General features: G+C 30.5%; 1 protein-coding gene across 4 annotated transcripts in view; it reads right to left on the bottom strand.

Annotated features, from left to right (window-relative positions):
• LOC126744858 (PHD finger protein rhinoceros) overlaps positions 1-18,146 on the bottom strand; it is a 64,295-nt gene that overhangs the window by 35,920 nt on the left and 10,229 nt on the right. For all 4 annotated transcript variants that reach the window (XM_050452419.1, XM_050452422.1, XM_050452421.1 and 1 more), the window contains exon 5: positions 14,029-14,208. In XM_050452419.1, coding sequence (XP_050308376.1) covers positions 14,029-14,208 — 180 coding nt within the window. The remainder of the gene's footprint in view (positions 1-14,028; positions 14,209-18,146) is intronic.

The raw sequence follows: 18,146 nt of genomic DNA, 5'->3' as shown, positions 1-18,146 counted from the left end.
AACTAAACTAGAAAACAACATGGAAAAAGAAACATACATAAAATTGAAAAGGGAAAGCACATACATGAGAGTGGTGAGGGAAAACACACATTTAAAAGGTAGATATTTAAATCCCGTGTCAATTTTTTTAAATACCAAAATTTTCTCCCTTTTGTAAACAGAATCGTATATAAACAGAATCGTATATGTTATACGTAATACTGAAAGAGAATTAGAGACTTCAAAATTGGAACACAGATTCTTCCAATAAAATTAATTAATACCTGTTTTGTAAATTTTTCAAAGAATGCCTAAACATGGATAAATCAGCCTTGGAAATTGAAAAAAAAAATATTTAAAAAATTGAAGTTTCTAGGAAAAAAATGCTTATATCTCTGAACTTCAAACAATTAGAGGCTTTTGCGATACGTTTTTCTTTCGAGAAATAAATCAAGGTTTTTTCACGTTTTACTCGAAAACCTTAAGGTTATGTGAGAAAAGTATAGATACAAAGACTATAGGTTTTTTATCACTTATATATTTCTTGAAAAGCATTTTTTTCGGGCAATTATTTTCTGCAAAAGAACAGTTTTTGATTAATTCTACCCTTAGCCCCCCACCCACCCCACACAACTTACCAGTAAAAAATTCTTTACAAAAATTATTGATTTTCAAAATAATACCCATGAATAACAGCTGGTTTCGTCGTTAATATCTAATATAATAACACAGTTTGTTTATTTAAATTTGATATAATTATTTATATGTATATTAATAAATATTTAATACAAAAACAGTGCCATTAGATTGGATATTATGGACGACAAACGGTGATTTTTCAAAAGAATTTCTTACTAGGCAAATATTTGGGGTGGGTGGGGGGGTAAGGATTTGTGATGATAAAAAACAATGTTTTTGCAGAAAATATATGTTTAATACAATAATTCAACAACACTGTTTATTTACATTTAATATAATTTTATATATAAATATTTATTATAAAAACAGCGTTATTAGATTGGATCATATGGATGAAAAACAGTGAGTTTTCAGAAGAATTTCGTCAAATATTTAAGGTGTAGTAATTGAGTTTAAAAACTAGATACGTAAATCCCATGTCAATGCCAATTTTTAAATGCCGTAATATTTTCCCTTTTGTAAACAGAATCGTTTATGATATACGCATTTTCTACAATTTAATAAACATACTTTGACCATATGCGATTGATAAATATACCAACACCAAAAATTGACCTAAAAAATCGTTGAATAAAATCTGATGGGTTGCTCGAGAAACGATATATCAGATTTTACGTATATGCACGTTTTTTGGACAGCCTGGCGTTTAAAATGGTTCAAAAAGTGCAAAAAGTTATAAACAAACGACCGTAAAAAAACAACTAAATTTTTTTTAAGTTTGATTCTTATTGCTGAACCGTTCAGAAAAATTCAATGTTTAACGCATCCCCTAACCCAAAATTTGAGTCACACAAGAAAATTGTTTACACAAATATTGTAGGAAATTTCATTATCTATAACTTTTATTGGAACATAAGTAACAATTTCGCAATTTATTACAACGAAAAAGGTGAAAAACCATATGATTAGACTGGGCCAAAAAATCGACTATTTTTTTTTTTTGAAAAATATATAGTAGTTTTAAAATAAAAAATTAAAAAATTAATTAAAAAAAATTAAAATTAAAAATATATAGCATTTTTGCATCAAAAGTGCATCCAACTGTCCTTAAATTCAATTAAATTCCTTACTTTAAAAATGTTCTATAGACGAGCCCTTTCCGAATAATCAAGCTTGAAACATTGATATACTTGTGAAAATGATATACTGTTGAAATTTTGTAACTAACGAACAAATAAATATATAAAAAAAAATATTATATAAATTCTTAATTTAATGCCCTACAACTAAAGCCTTTAAACGTGTCTCCATAAAATCACTCTATTAAAAATTATTCACAACTTTATATAACTACTACAAGCAAATAAGTCAACAATTTCGATGAAAGTTCACTAAATTGTTCAGAATTATTTAATTTCTAATTTCACCGGACTAAGAACTAAACTAACGCACAATGCGCACGAAAAGTGAAAGTAAAAGCGCGCGCATCCTCCGCTGACAGCGTGGAGGGAGTCTTTCGGAGGTGTTCGGAAGGGTTCGGGTGAGTGGAGGGGATCAGAAAATTCAGTCGCCTCACTTGGAACGTACAGTACACTTCAGTCTTGTTCGTGCAGCGGTAGAAGTAGGCCGGGAAGGAAGTAGTTCTCTTGTGGTGGTACAGTGTCAGTGTTTTTATTGTGGTTCCAGTTCGAGGAGTCATCAAAGGTAAGTACTGAATTTTTCTTTTACCAATGCATGCAATTTACTTCCAAGGGTTTATATTTTAGTGTTAATGAAAGCGTTTGCATGAAATCACTAGGAATTTTATTAAATAAAGGAAATTTATTCGCTAAATGTCCACCTTTTAAAACAGTCAAATATTTTCTCTCACAAGTTTTTTTGTGGATTTATTCGCTAAATTCACATGAAATCACTAAGGGGGTTATAAGACAATTAAGGATTTTAATAAATTTTCTAAAAACTAACGGAAATTTATTCGCTAAATTTCCACCTTTTAAAAGAGCCAAACAGTTTTTCAAAAGTTTCTTGTGAATTTATTCGCTAAATTCACATTTAAATAACGAAACCATCCTAGTAACAATTAAAGCGATTGATTTATTTGTTAATTAATTCATATTCAATCGGAAAATAACGAACGCACAAGTTCTGGTTAGTGTTGAATAGAAATTGAAAAGAAAATATTTTTTTTTTGTGGTGGTACAGTGTCAGTGTTTTATCAGTGTGTGTGTGTGGTTCCTGTATACAGTTCGAGGAGTAAAAATGGTAAGTACTGATTTTTTTTTTTACAATTGCATGCAATTTACATTGAAGGGTTCATATTTTATTAGTAGCGAGCTCGGTTTACGTGCCAATAAGAATATATAAATAATATTTTAATAACAAATTTAAACTCGTAGGAATAACTGACTAAAAGGAAATTTATTCCGCTAAATTTCCACCTTAAGAGTCAAAAATGCTTGCAAACGTTTCTTGTGAATTTATTCGCTAAATTCACATTTAAATAACGAAACAGTTCTAGTAACAATGAAAGCAATTGAAAGTTTAAAGAATTTAAATCACTATTTTATTTTTTAATTAATGCGTGTTCAATCGGGAAATAACGACCGACAGAAATTCTTGTTAGTGTTGCATGTTTATTTACGATTGGATATTGGATTCGCTTTAGTTTGCAAGGGGAAATAAAATGAATGATGTAACTTTTTAAGACAATTGAGGATTTTAATAAATTCTGATAGTTTTTCAAAATTCTGTGAAAACTAAATGTTTTTTGTGGATTTATTCGCTAAATTCACATGAAATCACTAAAGGGGTTAAAGGACAAATAAGGATTTTAATAAATTCTAATATATTTTCAAAATTTTCTGAAAACTTACGGAAATTTATTCGTTAAATTTCCACCTTTTAAAACAGTCAAACACTTACTTTGAAAAACTTTAATATTTTCTCTCAATAGTTTTTTTGTGGATTTATTCGCTAAATTCACATGACATGACTAAGGGGTTCAAGACAAATACAAATTTTAATAAAATCCAATAATTTTCTGAAAACTTACGCAAATTTATTCGTTAAATTTCCACCTTTTAAACCAGTCAAACATTTTCTTTGAAAAACTTTAACATTTTCTCTCAATAGTTTTTTTGTGGATTTATTCGCTAAATTCACATGACATGACTAAAGGGTTCAAGACAAATACAAATTCAATAAAATCTAATAATTTTCTCAAAACTTACGGAAATTTATTCGTTAAATTTCCACCTTTTAAAACAGTCAAACACTTTCTTTGAAAAACTTTAATATTTTCACTCAATAGTTTTTTTGTGGATTTATTTGCTAAATTCACATGACATGACTAAGGGGTTCAAGACAAATACAAATTTAATAAAATCTAATAATTTTCTGAAAACTTACGGAAATTTATTCGTTAAATTTCCACCTTTTAAAACAGTCAAACATTTTCTTTGAAAAACTTTAATATTTTCTCTCAATAGTTTTTTTGTGGATTTATTCGCTAAATTCACATGACATGACTAAGGGGTTCAAGACAAATACAAATTTTAATAAAATCCAATAATTTTCTGAAAACTTACGGAAATTTATTCGTTAAATTTCCACCTTTTAAAACAGTCAAACATTTTCTTTGAAAAACTTTAACATTTTCTCTCAATAGTTTTTTTGTGGATTTATTCGCTAAATTCACATGACATGACTAAGGGGTTCAAGACAAATACAAATTTAATAAAATCCAATAATTTTCTCAAAACTTACGGAAATTTATTCGTTAAATTTCCACCTTTTAAAACAGTCAAACATTTTCTTCGAAAAACTTTAATATTTTTTTCTCAATAGTTTGTTTGTGGGTTTATTCGCTAAATTCACCTAAAATCACTAAAGGGTTATATGTTATATGGGACAATTATTGATTTTCATAAATTCTAATCCTTTTCAAAATTTTTGGAAGTTAAATATTTTTTAGGGAAATTTATTCGCTAAATTTCCACCTTCTAAAATAGTCAAACATTTCTACAAATTTTTCATAGAAAAATAATAATAATAATAATAAAGCATTTATTTAGCTACATATAAATACAAGTTTGCCTTATTAGTCTTATTACAATAGTAGAAATAGAAAAAAAAACAACATTTGTAAATATGTGAAAATTAAATAAAAATAAAAAGTGTAATGTATGTACAGGACACAAACAAAAAGAAACAAGAATAAACCTACAGTACCTAATTTAACAAAAACATTATTAATACAAATACCAAAAAACTTTAATAATTTTCACTCAATAGTTTTTTGTGAATTTATTCGCTAAATTCACATGAAATCACTAAGGGGTTATAAGACAATAATTAAGGATTTTAATAAATTCTAACATTTTTTCAAATTTTTCTCAAAACCTAAGGAAATTTTCGTTTCATTCGTTTAACATTTTCTTTAAAAAACTTTAATATTTTCTCTCAAAAGTGCCTTGTGAATTTATTCGCTAAATTCACAATTAAATAAAAAACTAATAAGGGGCGTTATTAAAATATAACTAAAAACTCTGGTACTCTCGTGAATTTATTCGGTTAAATTCACACTTAAATATTACAGGGTTATGTTTCAATACTTTTACAAGGGAATTATAAAGGGAAATTTATTCGCTAAATTTCCACCTTTTAAAACAGTCAAATATTTTTCTCTCATAAGTTTCTTTGTGGATTTATTCGCTAAATTCACATGAAAACACTAAGGGGTTATATGGGACAATTAATGATTTTCATAAATTCTAACCCTTTTTCACAATTTTTGGAAGTTAAATGTTTTTTAGGGAAATTTATTCGCTAAATTTCCACCTTCTGAAGTAGTCAAACATTTCTACAAATTTTTCATAGAAAAATAATAATAATATTAAAGCGTTTATTTAGCATAAAAAAAAGCAACATATAAGTACAAGTTTGCCTTATTAGTCTTATTACAATAGTAGAAATAGAAGAAAAAAAACAACATTTGTAAATATGTGAAAATTAAATAAAAATAAAAAGTGTACAGGACACAAACAAAAAGAAACAAGAATAAACCTACAGTACCTAATTTAACAAAAACATTATTGATGCAAATACCAAAAAACTTTAATAACTTTTACTCAATAGTTTTTTGTGAATTTATTCGCTAAATTTACAATTAAATAAAAAACTAATGAGGGGGGCGTTAATAAAATATAACTAAAAACTCTCGTACTGTCGTGAATTTATTCGGTTAAATTCACACTTAAATATTATAGGGTTATGTTCTTTTCAAGGGAATTATATGGGAAATTTATTCGTTAAATTTCTCTCTTTGATTAGTAGCTAAATCTGTACTTGAAACAAGATCACGATAGTCAAACGTTATTACGAAATATATCTTTCTTTCTAATAAGACAGGAATTTATTAAAATCTTAAGGGGGTTTTCTATAGGAAATTTATGCGTTAAATTTCCTCTTTATTTTTTTAAAATATTTATCTCTCATTCGCTAAATATGCACTTAACACAAAACTTATTCTATAAAAGGGAAATTTTAGAATTTATTAAAATCCTTAGGGTTTTATTTGCTAAATCTGCACTTTAAACAAGATCACGATAACCAAACATTATTATGTAAAGGGGTTTCTAAATAAACAATAAACAAAATATGTATTGGCAGATTTATTCGCTAAATCTGCACTTCAAACTTCAAGAATTTATTAAAATCTTCACAGGGCTTTCTATAGGAAATTTATGCGTTAATTACTAAAATTGCTTTCTCTTCATATGATAATTAAAATAGGAGATTCTAAGTAAATTAATATCCAATCGTAGATAAGCAGCGAAGGCACTTGTGATGTATCAATTTCGTTTCCAATGTTAATTTTCATGATTTGTATGCGCCTTAATTTTTGGATTTTAAAATGTAATTTTTTTGTTTATTATTTATAACTTGACATGGCTTTACTCGACTTAACTAACTAACGTGTACAAAATGCACTAAGGCCCTTGAAAAATTGACAAAGCATGTATAAGTGTGCAATTTTTTCCCTTGAAAAATTGACAAAGCATGTATCAGTGTGCTTCCCTGAATAAAATTGACCAAGCATGTATAAGTGTGCAATTTTTTCCCTTGAAAAATTGACAAATCATGTATCAGTGTGCTATTTTTTCCCTTGAAAAATTGACAAAGCATGTATCAGTGTGCTTCCTTGAATAAAATTGACCAAGCATGTATAAATGTGCAATTTTTTCCCTTGAAAAATTGACAAAGCATGTATCAGTGTGCAATTTTTTCCCTTGAAAAATTGACAAAGCATGTATCAGTGTGCAATTTTTTCCCTTGAAAAATTGACAAAGCATGTATAAGTGTGCAATTTTTTCCCTTGAAAAATTGACAAAGCATGTATCAGTGTGCTTCCCTGAATAAAATTGACCAAGCATGTATAAGTGTGCAATTTTTTCCCTTGAAAAATTGACAAAGCATGTATCAGTGTGCAATTTTTTCCCTTGAAAAATTGACAAATCATGTATCAGTGTGCTATTTTTTCCCTTGAAAAATTGACAAAGCATGTATCAGTGTGCTTCCCTGAATAAAATTGACCAAGCATGTATAAGTGTGCAATTTTTTCCCTTGAAAAATTGACAAAGCATGTATCAGTGTGCAATTTTTTCCCTTGAAAAATTGACAAATCATGTATCAGTGTGCTATTTTTTCCCTTGAAAAATTGACAAAGCATGTATCAGTGTGCTTCCCTGAATAAAATTGACCAAGCATGTATAAGTGTGCAATTTTTTCCCTTGAAAAATTGACAAAGCATGTATCAGTGTGCAATTTTTTCCCTTGAAAAATTGACAAATCATGTATCAGTGTGCTATTTTTTCCCTTGAAAAATTGACAAAGCATGTATCAGTGTGCTTCCCTGAATAAAATTGACCAAGCATGTATAAGTGTGCAATTTTTTCCCTTGAAAAATTGACAAATCATGTATCAGTGTGCTATTTTTTCCCTTGAAAAATTGACAAAGCATGTATCAGTGTGCTTCCTTGAATAAAATTGACCAAGCATGTATAAATGTGCAATTTTTTCCCTTGAAAAATTGACAAAGCATGTATCAGTGTGCAATTTTTTCCCTTGAAAAATTGACAAAGCATGTATCAGTGTGCTTCCCTGAATAAAATTGACCAAGCATGTATAAGTGTGCAATTTTTTCCCTTGAAAAATTGACAAAGCATGTATCAGTGTGCAATTTTTTCCCTTGAAAAATTGACAAAGCATGTATCAGTGTGCTTCCCTGAATAAAATTGACCAAGCATGTATAAGTATGCAATTTTTTCCCTTGAAAAATTGACAAATCATGTATCAGTGTGCTATTTTTTCCCTTGAAAAATTGACAAAGCATGTATCAGTGTGCTTCCCTGAATAAAATTGACCAAGCATGTATAAGTGTGCAATTTTTTCCCTTGAAAAATTGACAAAGCATGTATCAGTGTGCAATTTTTTCCCTTGAAAAATTGACAAATCATGTATAAGTATGCAATTTTTTCCCTTGAAAAATTGACAAAGCATGTATCAGTGTGCAATTTTTTCCCTTGAAAAATTGACAAAGCATGTATCAGTGTGCTTCCCTGAATAAAATTGACCAAGCATGTATAAGTATGCAATTTTTTCCCTTGAAAAATTGACAAATCATGTATCAGTGTGCTATTTTTTCCCTTGAAAAATTGACAAAGCATGTATCAGTGTGCTTCCCTGAATAAAATTGACCAAGCATGTATAAATGTGCAATTTTTTCCCTTGAAAAATTGACAAAGCATGTATCAGTGTGCAATTTTTTCCCTTGAAAAATTGACAAAGCATGTATCAGTGTGCAATTTTTTCCCTTGAAAAATTGACAAATCATGTATCAGTGTGCTTCTTTGAATAAAATTGACCAAGCATGTATAAATGTGCAATTTTTTCCCTTGAAAAATTGACAAAGCATGTATCAGTGTGCAATTTTTTTCCCTTGAAAAATTGGCAAAGCATGTATCAGTGTGCTTCTTTGAATAAAATTGACCAAGCATGTATAAATGTGCAATTTTTTCCCTTGAAAAATTGACAAAGCATGTATCAGTGTGCAATTTTTTCCCTTGAAAAATTGACAAAGCATGTATCAGTGTGCAATTTTTTCTGTTGATAAATTGACAAAGCATGTATAAGTGTGCAATTTTTTCCCTTGAAAAATTGACAAAGCATGTATCAGTGTGCTTCCCTGAATAAAATTGACCAAGCATGTATAAGTGTGCAATTTTTTCCCTTGAAAAATTGACAAATCATGTATCAGTGTGCTATTTTTTCCCTTGAAAAATTGACAAAGCATGTATCAGTGTGCTTCCCTGAATAAAATTGACCAAGCATGTATAAGTGTGCAATTTTTTCCCTTGAAAAATTGACAAATCATGTATCAGTGTGCTATTTTTTCCCTTGAAAAATTGACAAAGCATGTATCAGTGTGCAATTTTTTCCCTTGAAAAATTGACAAATCATGTATTATCAGTGTGCTTCCCTGAATAAAATTGACCAAGCATGTATAAGTGTGCAATTTTTTCCCTTGAAAAATTGACAAAGCATGTATCAGTGTGCAATTTTTTCCCTTGAAAAATTGACAAATCATGTATAAGTATGCAATTTTTTCCCTTGAAAAATTGACAAAGCATGTATCAGTGTGCAATTTTTTCCCTTGAAAAATTGACAAATCATGTATCAGTGTGCTTCTTTGAATAAAATTGACCAAGCATGTATAAATGTGCAATTTTTTCTGTTGATAAATTGACAAAGCATGTATAAGTGTGCAATTTTTTCCCTTGAAAAATTGACAAAGCATGTATCAGTGTGCAATTTTTTTCCCTTGAAAAATTGGCAAAGCATGTATCAGTGTGCTTCTTTGAATAAAATTGACCAAGCATGTATAAATGTGCAATTTTTTCCCTTGAAAAATTGACAAAGCATGTATCAGTGTGCAATTTTTTCTGTTGATAAATTGACAAAGCATGTATAAGTGTGCAATTTTTTCCCTTGAAAAATTGACAAAGCATGTATCAGTGTGCTTCCCTGAATAAAATTGACCAAGCATGTATAAGTGTGCAATTTTTTCCCTTGAAAAATTGACAAATCATGTATCAGTGTGCTATTTTTTCCCTTGAAAAATTGACAAAGCATGTATCAGTGTGCTTCCCTGAATAAAATTGACCAAGCATGTATAAGTGTGCAATTTTTTCCCTTGAAAAATTGACAAATCATGTATCAGTGTGCTATTTTTTCCCTTGAAAAATTGACAAAGCATGTATCAGTGTGCAATTTTTTCCCTTGAAAAATTGACAAATCATGTATTATCAGTGTGCTTCCCTGAATAAAATTGACCAAGCATGTATAAGTGTGCAATTTTTTCCCTTGAAAAATTGACAAAGCATGTATCAGTGTGCAATTTTTTCCCTTGAAAAATTGACAAATCATGTATAAGTATGCAATTTTTTCCCTTGAAAAATTGACAAAGCATGTATCAGTGTGCAATTTTTTCCCTTGAAAAATTGACAAATCATGTATCAGTGTGCTTCTTTGAATAAAATTGACCAAGCATGTATAAATGTGCAATTTTTTCTGTTGATAAATTGACAAAGCATGTATAAGTGTGCAATTTTTTCCCTTGAAAAATTGACAAAGCATGTATCAGTGTGCAATTTTTTTCCCTTGAAAAATTGGCAAAGCATGTATCAGTGTGCTTCTTTGAATAAAATTGACCAAGCATGTATAAATGTGCAATTTTTTCCCTTGAAAAATTGACAAAGCATGTATCAGTGTGCTTCCCTGAATAAAATTGACCAAGCATGTATAAGTGTGCAATTTTTTCCCTTGAAAAATTGACAAATCATGTATAAGTGTGCAATTTTTTCCCTTGAAAAATTGACAAAGCATGTATCAGTGTGCTTCCCTGAATAAAATTGACCAAGCATGTATAAGTGTGCAATTTTTTCCCTTGAAAAATTGACAAATCATGTATCAGTGTGCTATTTTTTCCCTTGAAAAATTGACAAAGCATGTATCAGTGTGCTTCCCTGAATAAAATTGACCAAGCATGTATAAGTGTGCAATTTTTTCCCTTGAAAAATTGACAAAGCATGTATCAGTGTGCTTCCCTGAATAAAATTGACCAAGCATGTATAAGTGTGCAATTTTTTCCCTTGAAAAATTGACAAATCATGTATCAGTGTGCTATTTTTTCCCTTGAAAAATTGGCAAAGCATGTATCAGTGTGCTTCCCTGAATAAAATTGACCAAGCATGTATAAGTGTGCAATTTTTTCCCTTGAAAAATTGACAAATCATGTATCAGTGTGCTATTTTTTCCCTTGAAAAATTGACAAAGCATGTATCAGTGTGCTTCCCTGAATAAAATTGACCAAGCATGTATAAGTGTGCAATTTTTTCCCTTGAAAAATTGACAAAGCATGTATAAGTGTGCAATTTTTTCCCTTGAAAAATTGACAAAGCATGTATCAGTGTGCTTCCCTGAATAAAATTGACCAAGCATGTATAAGTGTGCAATTTTTTCCCTTGAAAAATTGACAAAGCATGTATCAGTGTGCTTCCTTGAATAAAATTGACCAAGCATGTATAAATGTGCAATTTTTTCCAAAAAAAATTGACAAAGCATGTATCAGTGTGCTTCCTTGAATAAAATTGACCAAGCATGTATAAATGTGCAATTTTTTCCCTTGAAAAATTGACAAAGCATGTATCAGTGTGCAATTTTTTTCCTTGAAAAATTGACAAATTATGTATCAGTGTGCTTCCTTGAATAAAATTGACCAAGCATGTATAAATGTGCAATTTTTTCCCTTGAAAAATTGACAAAGCATGTATCAGTGTGCAATTTTTTCCCTTGAAAAATTGACAAATCATGTATCAGTGTGCTTCCCTGAATAAAATTGACCAAGCATGTATAAATGTGCAATTTTTTCCCTTGAAAAATTGACCAAGCATGTATAAATGTGCAATTTTTTCCCTTGAAAAATTGACAAATCATGTATCAGTGTGCTTCCCTGAATAAAATTGACCAAGCATGTATAAATGTGCAATTTTTTCCCTTGAAAAATTGACAAAGCATGTATCAGTGTGCAATTTTTTCCCTTGAAAAATTGACAAAGCATGTATCAGTGTGCAATTTTTTCCCTTGAAAAATTGACAAAGCAGGTATCAGTGTGCTTCCTTGAATAAAATTGACAAAGCATGTATAAGTGAGCTATTTATTCCCTTGAAAATTTATTCCCTTGAAAAATTGACCAAACATGTAACCAGTGTGCTATTTATCCCTTGAAAATTTATTCCCTTGAAAAATTGACCAAACATGTAACCAGTGTGCTATTTATTCCCTTGAAAATATTGACAAAGCATGTAACCAGTGTGCTTCTTCCACCCTGAATTTTTGACTTAGAGGAATGGTTTTTAGTGGGTCGGGGCTGGAAGAGGCCCCAACCCCACACTACCCCAGGCCGTCCGGCGGCTGGGGTGTCTGTCAGCAGATTTTTTTAACCTCTCTAAAAAATAAAAAAAAAAAAAACAACGATGGTAAGTATGTTTTTAGGCAATCCCAAAGAACGAACAAACGTTTGGCTCAACTTTGACAGCTGCCATAAACAAAGAAGAAGAAGAAAAGCAATATAAATGCGACAGGGACTAAACGATGTGCTAAACAAAGCCCATAAATCAAAGACCAGATTAGACAGATGTTTGAAAATTGAAGACACCCACCAAGCAATACTTCATTTATTATTGTCGTTAAATAGATATTTATTCAACGGTTTTTTTAGTGATTTTTTTTTTGGTTTTGGTATATTGATGGTCAAGCTATTTTTATTAAGCTGTAGAATATAAAGTATCTCATATACTATTCTGTTTACAAATTTGGAGAATTGTAAACAGAATAGTATATGAGAAAAATTGAGGAAATTTCGGCATTTAGAAAAATTAACGCAGGTTTTAAACTCGATTACTCTACCTCAAATATTTAATAATAATAATAATAATAATAAGACTTTTATTAATCACCAGAAAAATAAAAAATTACAATTCTGTTAACCAAATGCATATCACATCTTGAATAGTTCGTTCTTTACAAAGAGCACATTTAATGTGTATTGAAACAATTAAAAAATATCTATAGAACTTAAATTTTATACAAATACAAATAAAATTCCAGAAGGTGACTAATAGGCCATGTTTTCAGACTTCCAGGGAACAACACCTGCGAGATTTCCTGAATTCTGTTGAGGCCTTATATATATTTAATAATTATAAATTATAAATGACACTTATAAATAATAAACAAAAGCATTTTCCCAGTTAAAGAAAAAAAGGAGAAAGTTAATACAACACGAATAAAAAGCATACTGATGGGATAAGGAGAGAATAGGAAAAGGAACTGGAATTGGACAAGGAAAAGGTTGGCACATATAAATAATTCGATTTTATAATTTAAAAATAAAAATAAAAAACATTTTTTTATTATTCTAAGTGAGTAATTTGTTATTGATTTATTAGAATTAGTTTAGTTTTCATCTTAAAAGTTTTTTCTGACATGGTAAAATCATTTATACAATATTTGTTAGTATAGTGTGCTATTAAGTAAGAAAACGATCTCTTAAAAAATTCTTTTCTATTTGATCAAATGACCCCGATATCACATATATGGCAATGTGTTATAGTGTAATAATTTAAAAAAAGACAAGAATACAAATTATTATAGCATAAAAGTTTCAAAACATTCCTCTAGCAATCCGGATCTTAATCCAATAGAAACACTTTGGTACAAAATGAAACAATAGCTAAGAAATAATCATCCTCCACGTACTTTGCCATAATTACATACAAAATTGTAAGAAATATTTGATAGTTTTACCTCCTTTTTTCATTTATAAGGTCCCACCCAATAAATCTTCTGCAGGTTCGAGCTTTTGCGAATAATATTTTTATCATAATTATGCTAAATTAGACTTTCTGATTTTATTTTATATGGTTTTTCCGAAATGCATTTCTCATATATATACAAGATCACCCGAGTAGAAATTTTCAGTTTATAAAGAACCTATAACTTTTCATGCATACCTCTATCAATGAACCAAAGGTACTGAATTTTTTACATTAAGCGGTGTGTTATTTGTAGACTTAAATGTTGTTTTAATTTGTGAAAATGTTTTTCCTACTATGTCGAACTCCTGTGCATAATAATTAAACAGTGAGTACATTTTACCTATTTATCTTAAATTTAAAAAAAAATAATAACGAGCACATACAACTGACTTTCAGTTTCAAATATAGCAAATATATCTGGTTTGATTAGTACGTAAACGGTTATGTCTGACACGAATTGGATAACACTTACAATTTAAAATCCTTATGGGACCTGGCCGGTCGGTTTTTCGCTATTGCGACGCTCGGCTCGGGCAGGGAATCGGGATTAACGGGCACCTGGACACCCCTCTCCCATTCCTGTTTCCACTGGTCGACGATCACCCAGTATTCGTCCTGGGTCAGCGGTTCCGAGTCTGGTAATTTCATGGCACTGAAACGAATATTTCATTATTGCGCACAATCAGTATAATAAATAAAATACACTATCTATTTGTATTCAGCGTATATATATATAATAAATTAAAAATTGCTGCCTTGCGCTTTCGGCCGTAGGCCTTCATCAGGGTTTAAGACACTATGAAAAGAAACATTAAGTTAGCACAGGAATGAGCGTTTTAGACTTCGACGAACATCGTTAAAATACAAACAGTAATAAGTCACTATCAGTATGATTTGTGAGATTAAAATGAAAAAATACGGACATTCTCTAAAGACAGGACAAGTGTAGCCATTGTTAATGAATTCAAAACATTACGACAAGAAATTAAATGTCAAACTAAAAAATCCCACTATATTTTGGTCATTTCTTAGGACTTGATCAGACTTTGGACAAGCAAACTACTGCGAATGCCTTTGTACATGACTGTCAAGTCAGTTCTTTTATCTATGGGTCTGGTCACTATAATATTATTCGTTTTAGGTGACCGACGTTTATATTTTATCCAGCATTAAAAGCTTAAAGCCTAAGAAAGCTACAAGCTGTGACCTTACAAGGTTTTGCCAATTTCCTGGTTGTTCCTCTAAAGTTCCTTTTACAGACAGTCTAAAAATATCCATTGTTATACTCATTTTCAAAACAATGTAAGAAAAATAAGAAGAATTTTGCTTCTACATATATCAATATTATCACATATTTCTTAATAGTGAAGAAATAGTCCATACATGCAGTGGAGTCGTAGATTAAAGTAAAATGAAAATCCTGCAGTCTCCCTCCACTTACTTATTAACATAAAATTAATTAAAGGTTTTTTTTCTATGTCTGTCTTTTTGTTACTTTGTTCAGGACTATTTTCTTTTAGTATCCCCCGATGATGGACACCGCACTGTGTCCGAAACATGTCAGGAATTTAATTTAAAAAAAACTCAATCATGTTTAATAAAGAAGTGGAGAAGACTGCATGATTTTCATTTTACCATTATCACATCTGTCTAAGGAGATCTAAGAATTTCATCATGCTTTTGTTCCTGGCAGATCCACTGTTATAAACCTACATTTTTTCTGTCACATGCAATTATACAGACTAAGATGCTAACCTTTAAAGGTCTTAATCCTCGGGTGTTTGAATAAAGTTAAGTCCTAAACCCCTTAACTTCTGAGCTACAGGGTGTTAAAATCGCTTCTTCATTGTAACTTTATTAACTCCCTAGGTATGTTTATGAAATTTAGCACGCACCGTCTGAGTACCAAGAGCCACTTTTTAATGTAGGAGGTTTTTTTCAAGTTTAACCAGTGGCATCCGTACAAGAACGTAGACTAAATATGGGTATAAGTAAATAGGTAAGCCACTGCTTTTCCGTAAAATAAAAACTGTTATGATCCCCATTGATTTTAGGGCAAATTTGATTGTTTTCTTGCCTTTTTTGCGTCCGACATGCGATTACAGCGGAAAAAAAACAAAAACATTTTTATGCATATAGAGCAAAAAAAAATTAAATGTATTTATTTTATAAACATATGGACATTATTTTACCATTACAGTAGGACAACTCGAATCATAGAAGTCTAGCGGTACTTTAATATTAAATAGTTTAAAAAAATGTCATACAGTCTCCCAAATTTGGTTATAAGCAAGACAACAACACTCTGTAGCTATATCTGAACTGTTCTTCTTAAAATCATCTAAGGATTAAGACCCTTAAGGATTGGCATCTTATTCTGCAACATCCTGTACATCAATATTTTGCAGACCTCACAGGTCTTACGCAGCTCAATTCGTAAGTTGGCTCTTATATTCACAAACATATCCGGGATTGTATCTCATGACACTGCACCTATGTTGGTTGAGGATAATTATCATCCCGCACTTTCAATATCTTTTGATTGGCAAGTAGCTAAACTATCCAATTTTACAACAAATAATTTATGTAAGTCGTATTATAACTTTAAGAGAGCTGATTTTCCAGGTCTTTGTATAATGTAGACTGGTCGTTTCTAAATAATTTAAATAACATTAATTTGGCCTGTCAACTATTTTATGATAGGCTTTACCAACTGCTTGATTTGCATGTTCCTTTATTTAAAATTAATAAAAAGAAGAGGTGGTAGGTGGTTTCCGTCCTGGTATTCTACTGAACCTAAACACAATATAAAACTTAAAGCAAAATATCACAAGGCATTTAAAAATTCAGGTAGTAACTACCACTTTACTGTACTTGTACACTAAAATACTTGTTATGCATCTTATATAAATGAAATTCAAAATAGTATATCTACTAATCCTGCTTTAATCTGGTCATATATACAGACAAAGAAGGGTTGTTCAAGAATACCAGGTAGAATGCATGACCATAACGGAGTGTATGAGGAACCGAACCACATAGTAAATGCATTTGCGTCCTATTTCCAAATTGACCATCTGTTATTCAATCCATATGATAACCATGTAGCTTCAAATCTCTGTGTGCATATAGATGATATATCTGATTTGGAAATTGAGCAAACCTTGAAAAATATGAAGAGTAAGTCTAGTTCGGGCCATGGTCTTATTCCTTGTTTTCTACTAAAAGATTGTAGTGCTGTTTTCGCTGAGCCTCTTTTTAATTTGGCCTTAAAGACAGGCACATTTCCGTCATGCTGGAAACTGGCTAGGGTATGTCCGATATTGAAAAAGGGGGATGCTTCTGATATTGCCAATTACAGACCAGTTGCGATTCTCAGTAGTTTTGGAAAGGTCTTTGTCATATACAACCGTGTATGTTGCCAGCAGTTCATAGACTCATCGTCACACTCAGCAACATGGAGGATTTATGCCCCAACGTTCTACAATGTCTAATCTGCTTCAATTTTTAAGTGATGCTATTGATGACTTCGGCCAGACTGATGTAGTTTACACAGACTTCTCAAAGGCCTTTGACTGCATTAATCATTTTACTGTACTTAAAAAACTATGCTCTTTTGGATTTAGTCCATCACGTCTTTTTTAGATCATATCTTACTTTAAGGCAACAATTTGTTTCTTATAACGGCTTCAAGTCTGAGTTGTATTTGGCTTCCTCTGGGGTGCCTCAAGGATCGAATTTGGGGCCTTTACTGTTCTTACTTTTCATCAATGACCTTTCCCGCGCCTTGTGAAAACTTACTGTTTGCCGACGATTTGAAAATATATAGCAGAATCAATAGTATTGACGACTGTGTATTTCTCCAACATCAACTTAATATCTTACACACCTGGTGTATAAAGAATAAACTTAAAGTAAATATATCTAAATGTAAAGTAGTGACATTCACTAGGAAACGTAAACCATTAAATTACGTATACAGTATCAGTTCTGAAGAATTAGAGCATTGTGAAAATATATATGATTTGGGGGTTACATTTGATACCCAACTGACATTTATTCTCCACACTCAGTCAGTCCTTTCATCCGCAAATAGAGTTTAAGGTTTCATAATGAGAAACTGTAAACAATTCACTAATATTACAAGACAAGACAAGACTTGAATATTGCAGTTTAGTATGGTATCCAATATATCAGATTCATGTTATGGCTCTAGAGAATGTTCCAAGAAAATTCCTCAAATTTTTGCATTTGAAGGAAACTGGTGTCTATATCCTCAAAGAGGATTTGATAATGCTCTTTTACTGTCTCAGTTTAATATCGATTCTCTTAATTTTAGAAGGATGCTTGTTTCTAATAACTTTGTATATAAGCTTACTCACAACCAAGATGTAACTCACGGCTTACCGAAACATTTTATTGTCCTTTTTTTTTTATTATATAAATAATAATATGCTTCTATGTACAATCAAAATCGACTCTGTATTCTGTTTTTTATCCTGTATCCTGTATAACCAAATAAATACTAGTTGTATAAATTCTAGGATTAGGAAGCTTTTAGCACAAGTTTGTAGACTTAGCAAATAAAGT

Source organism: Anthonomus grandis, chromosome 15, assembly GCF_022605725.1.
Source record: "Anthonomus grandis grandis chromosome 15, icAntGran1.3, whole genome shotgun sequence".
In the NCBI taxonomy this organism is placed as follows: domain Eukaryota; kingdom Metazoa; phylum Arthropoda; class Insecta; order Coleoptera; family Curculionidae; genus Anthonomus; species Anthonomus grandis.
Note: the sequence above shows the minus strand (reverse complement) of the source record. Positions and strands in the feature narration are given on the sequence as shown.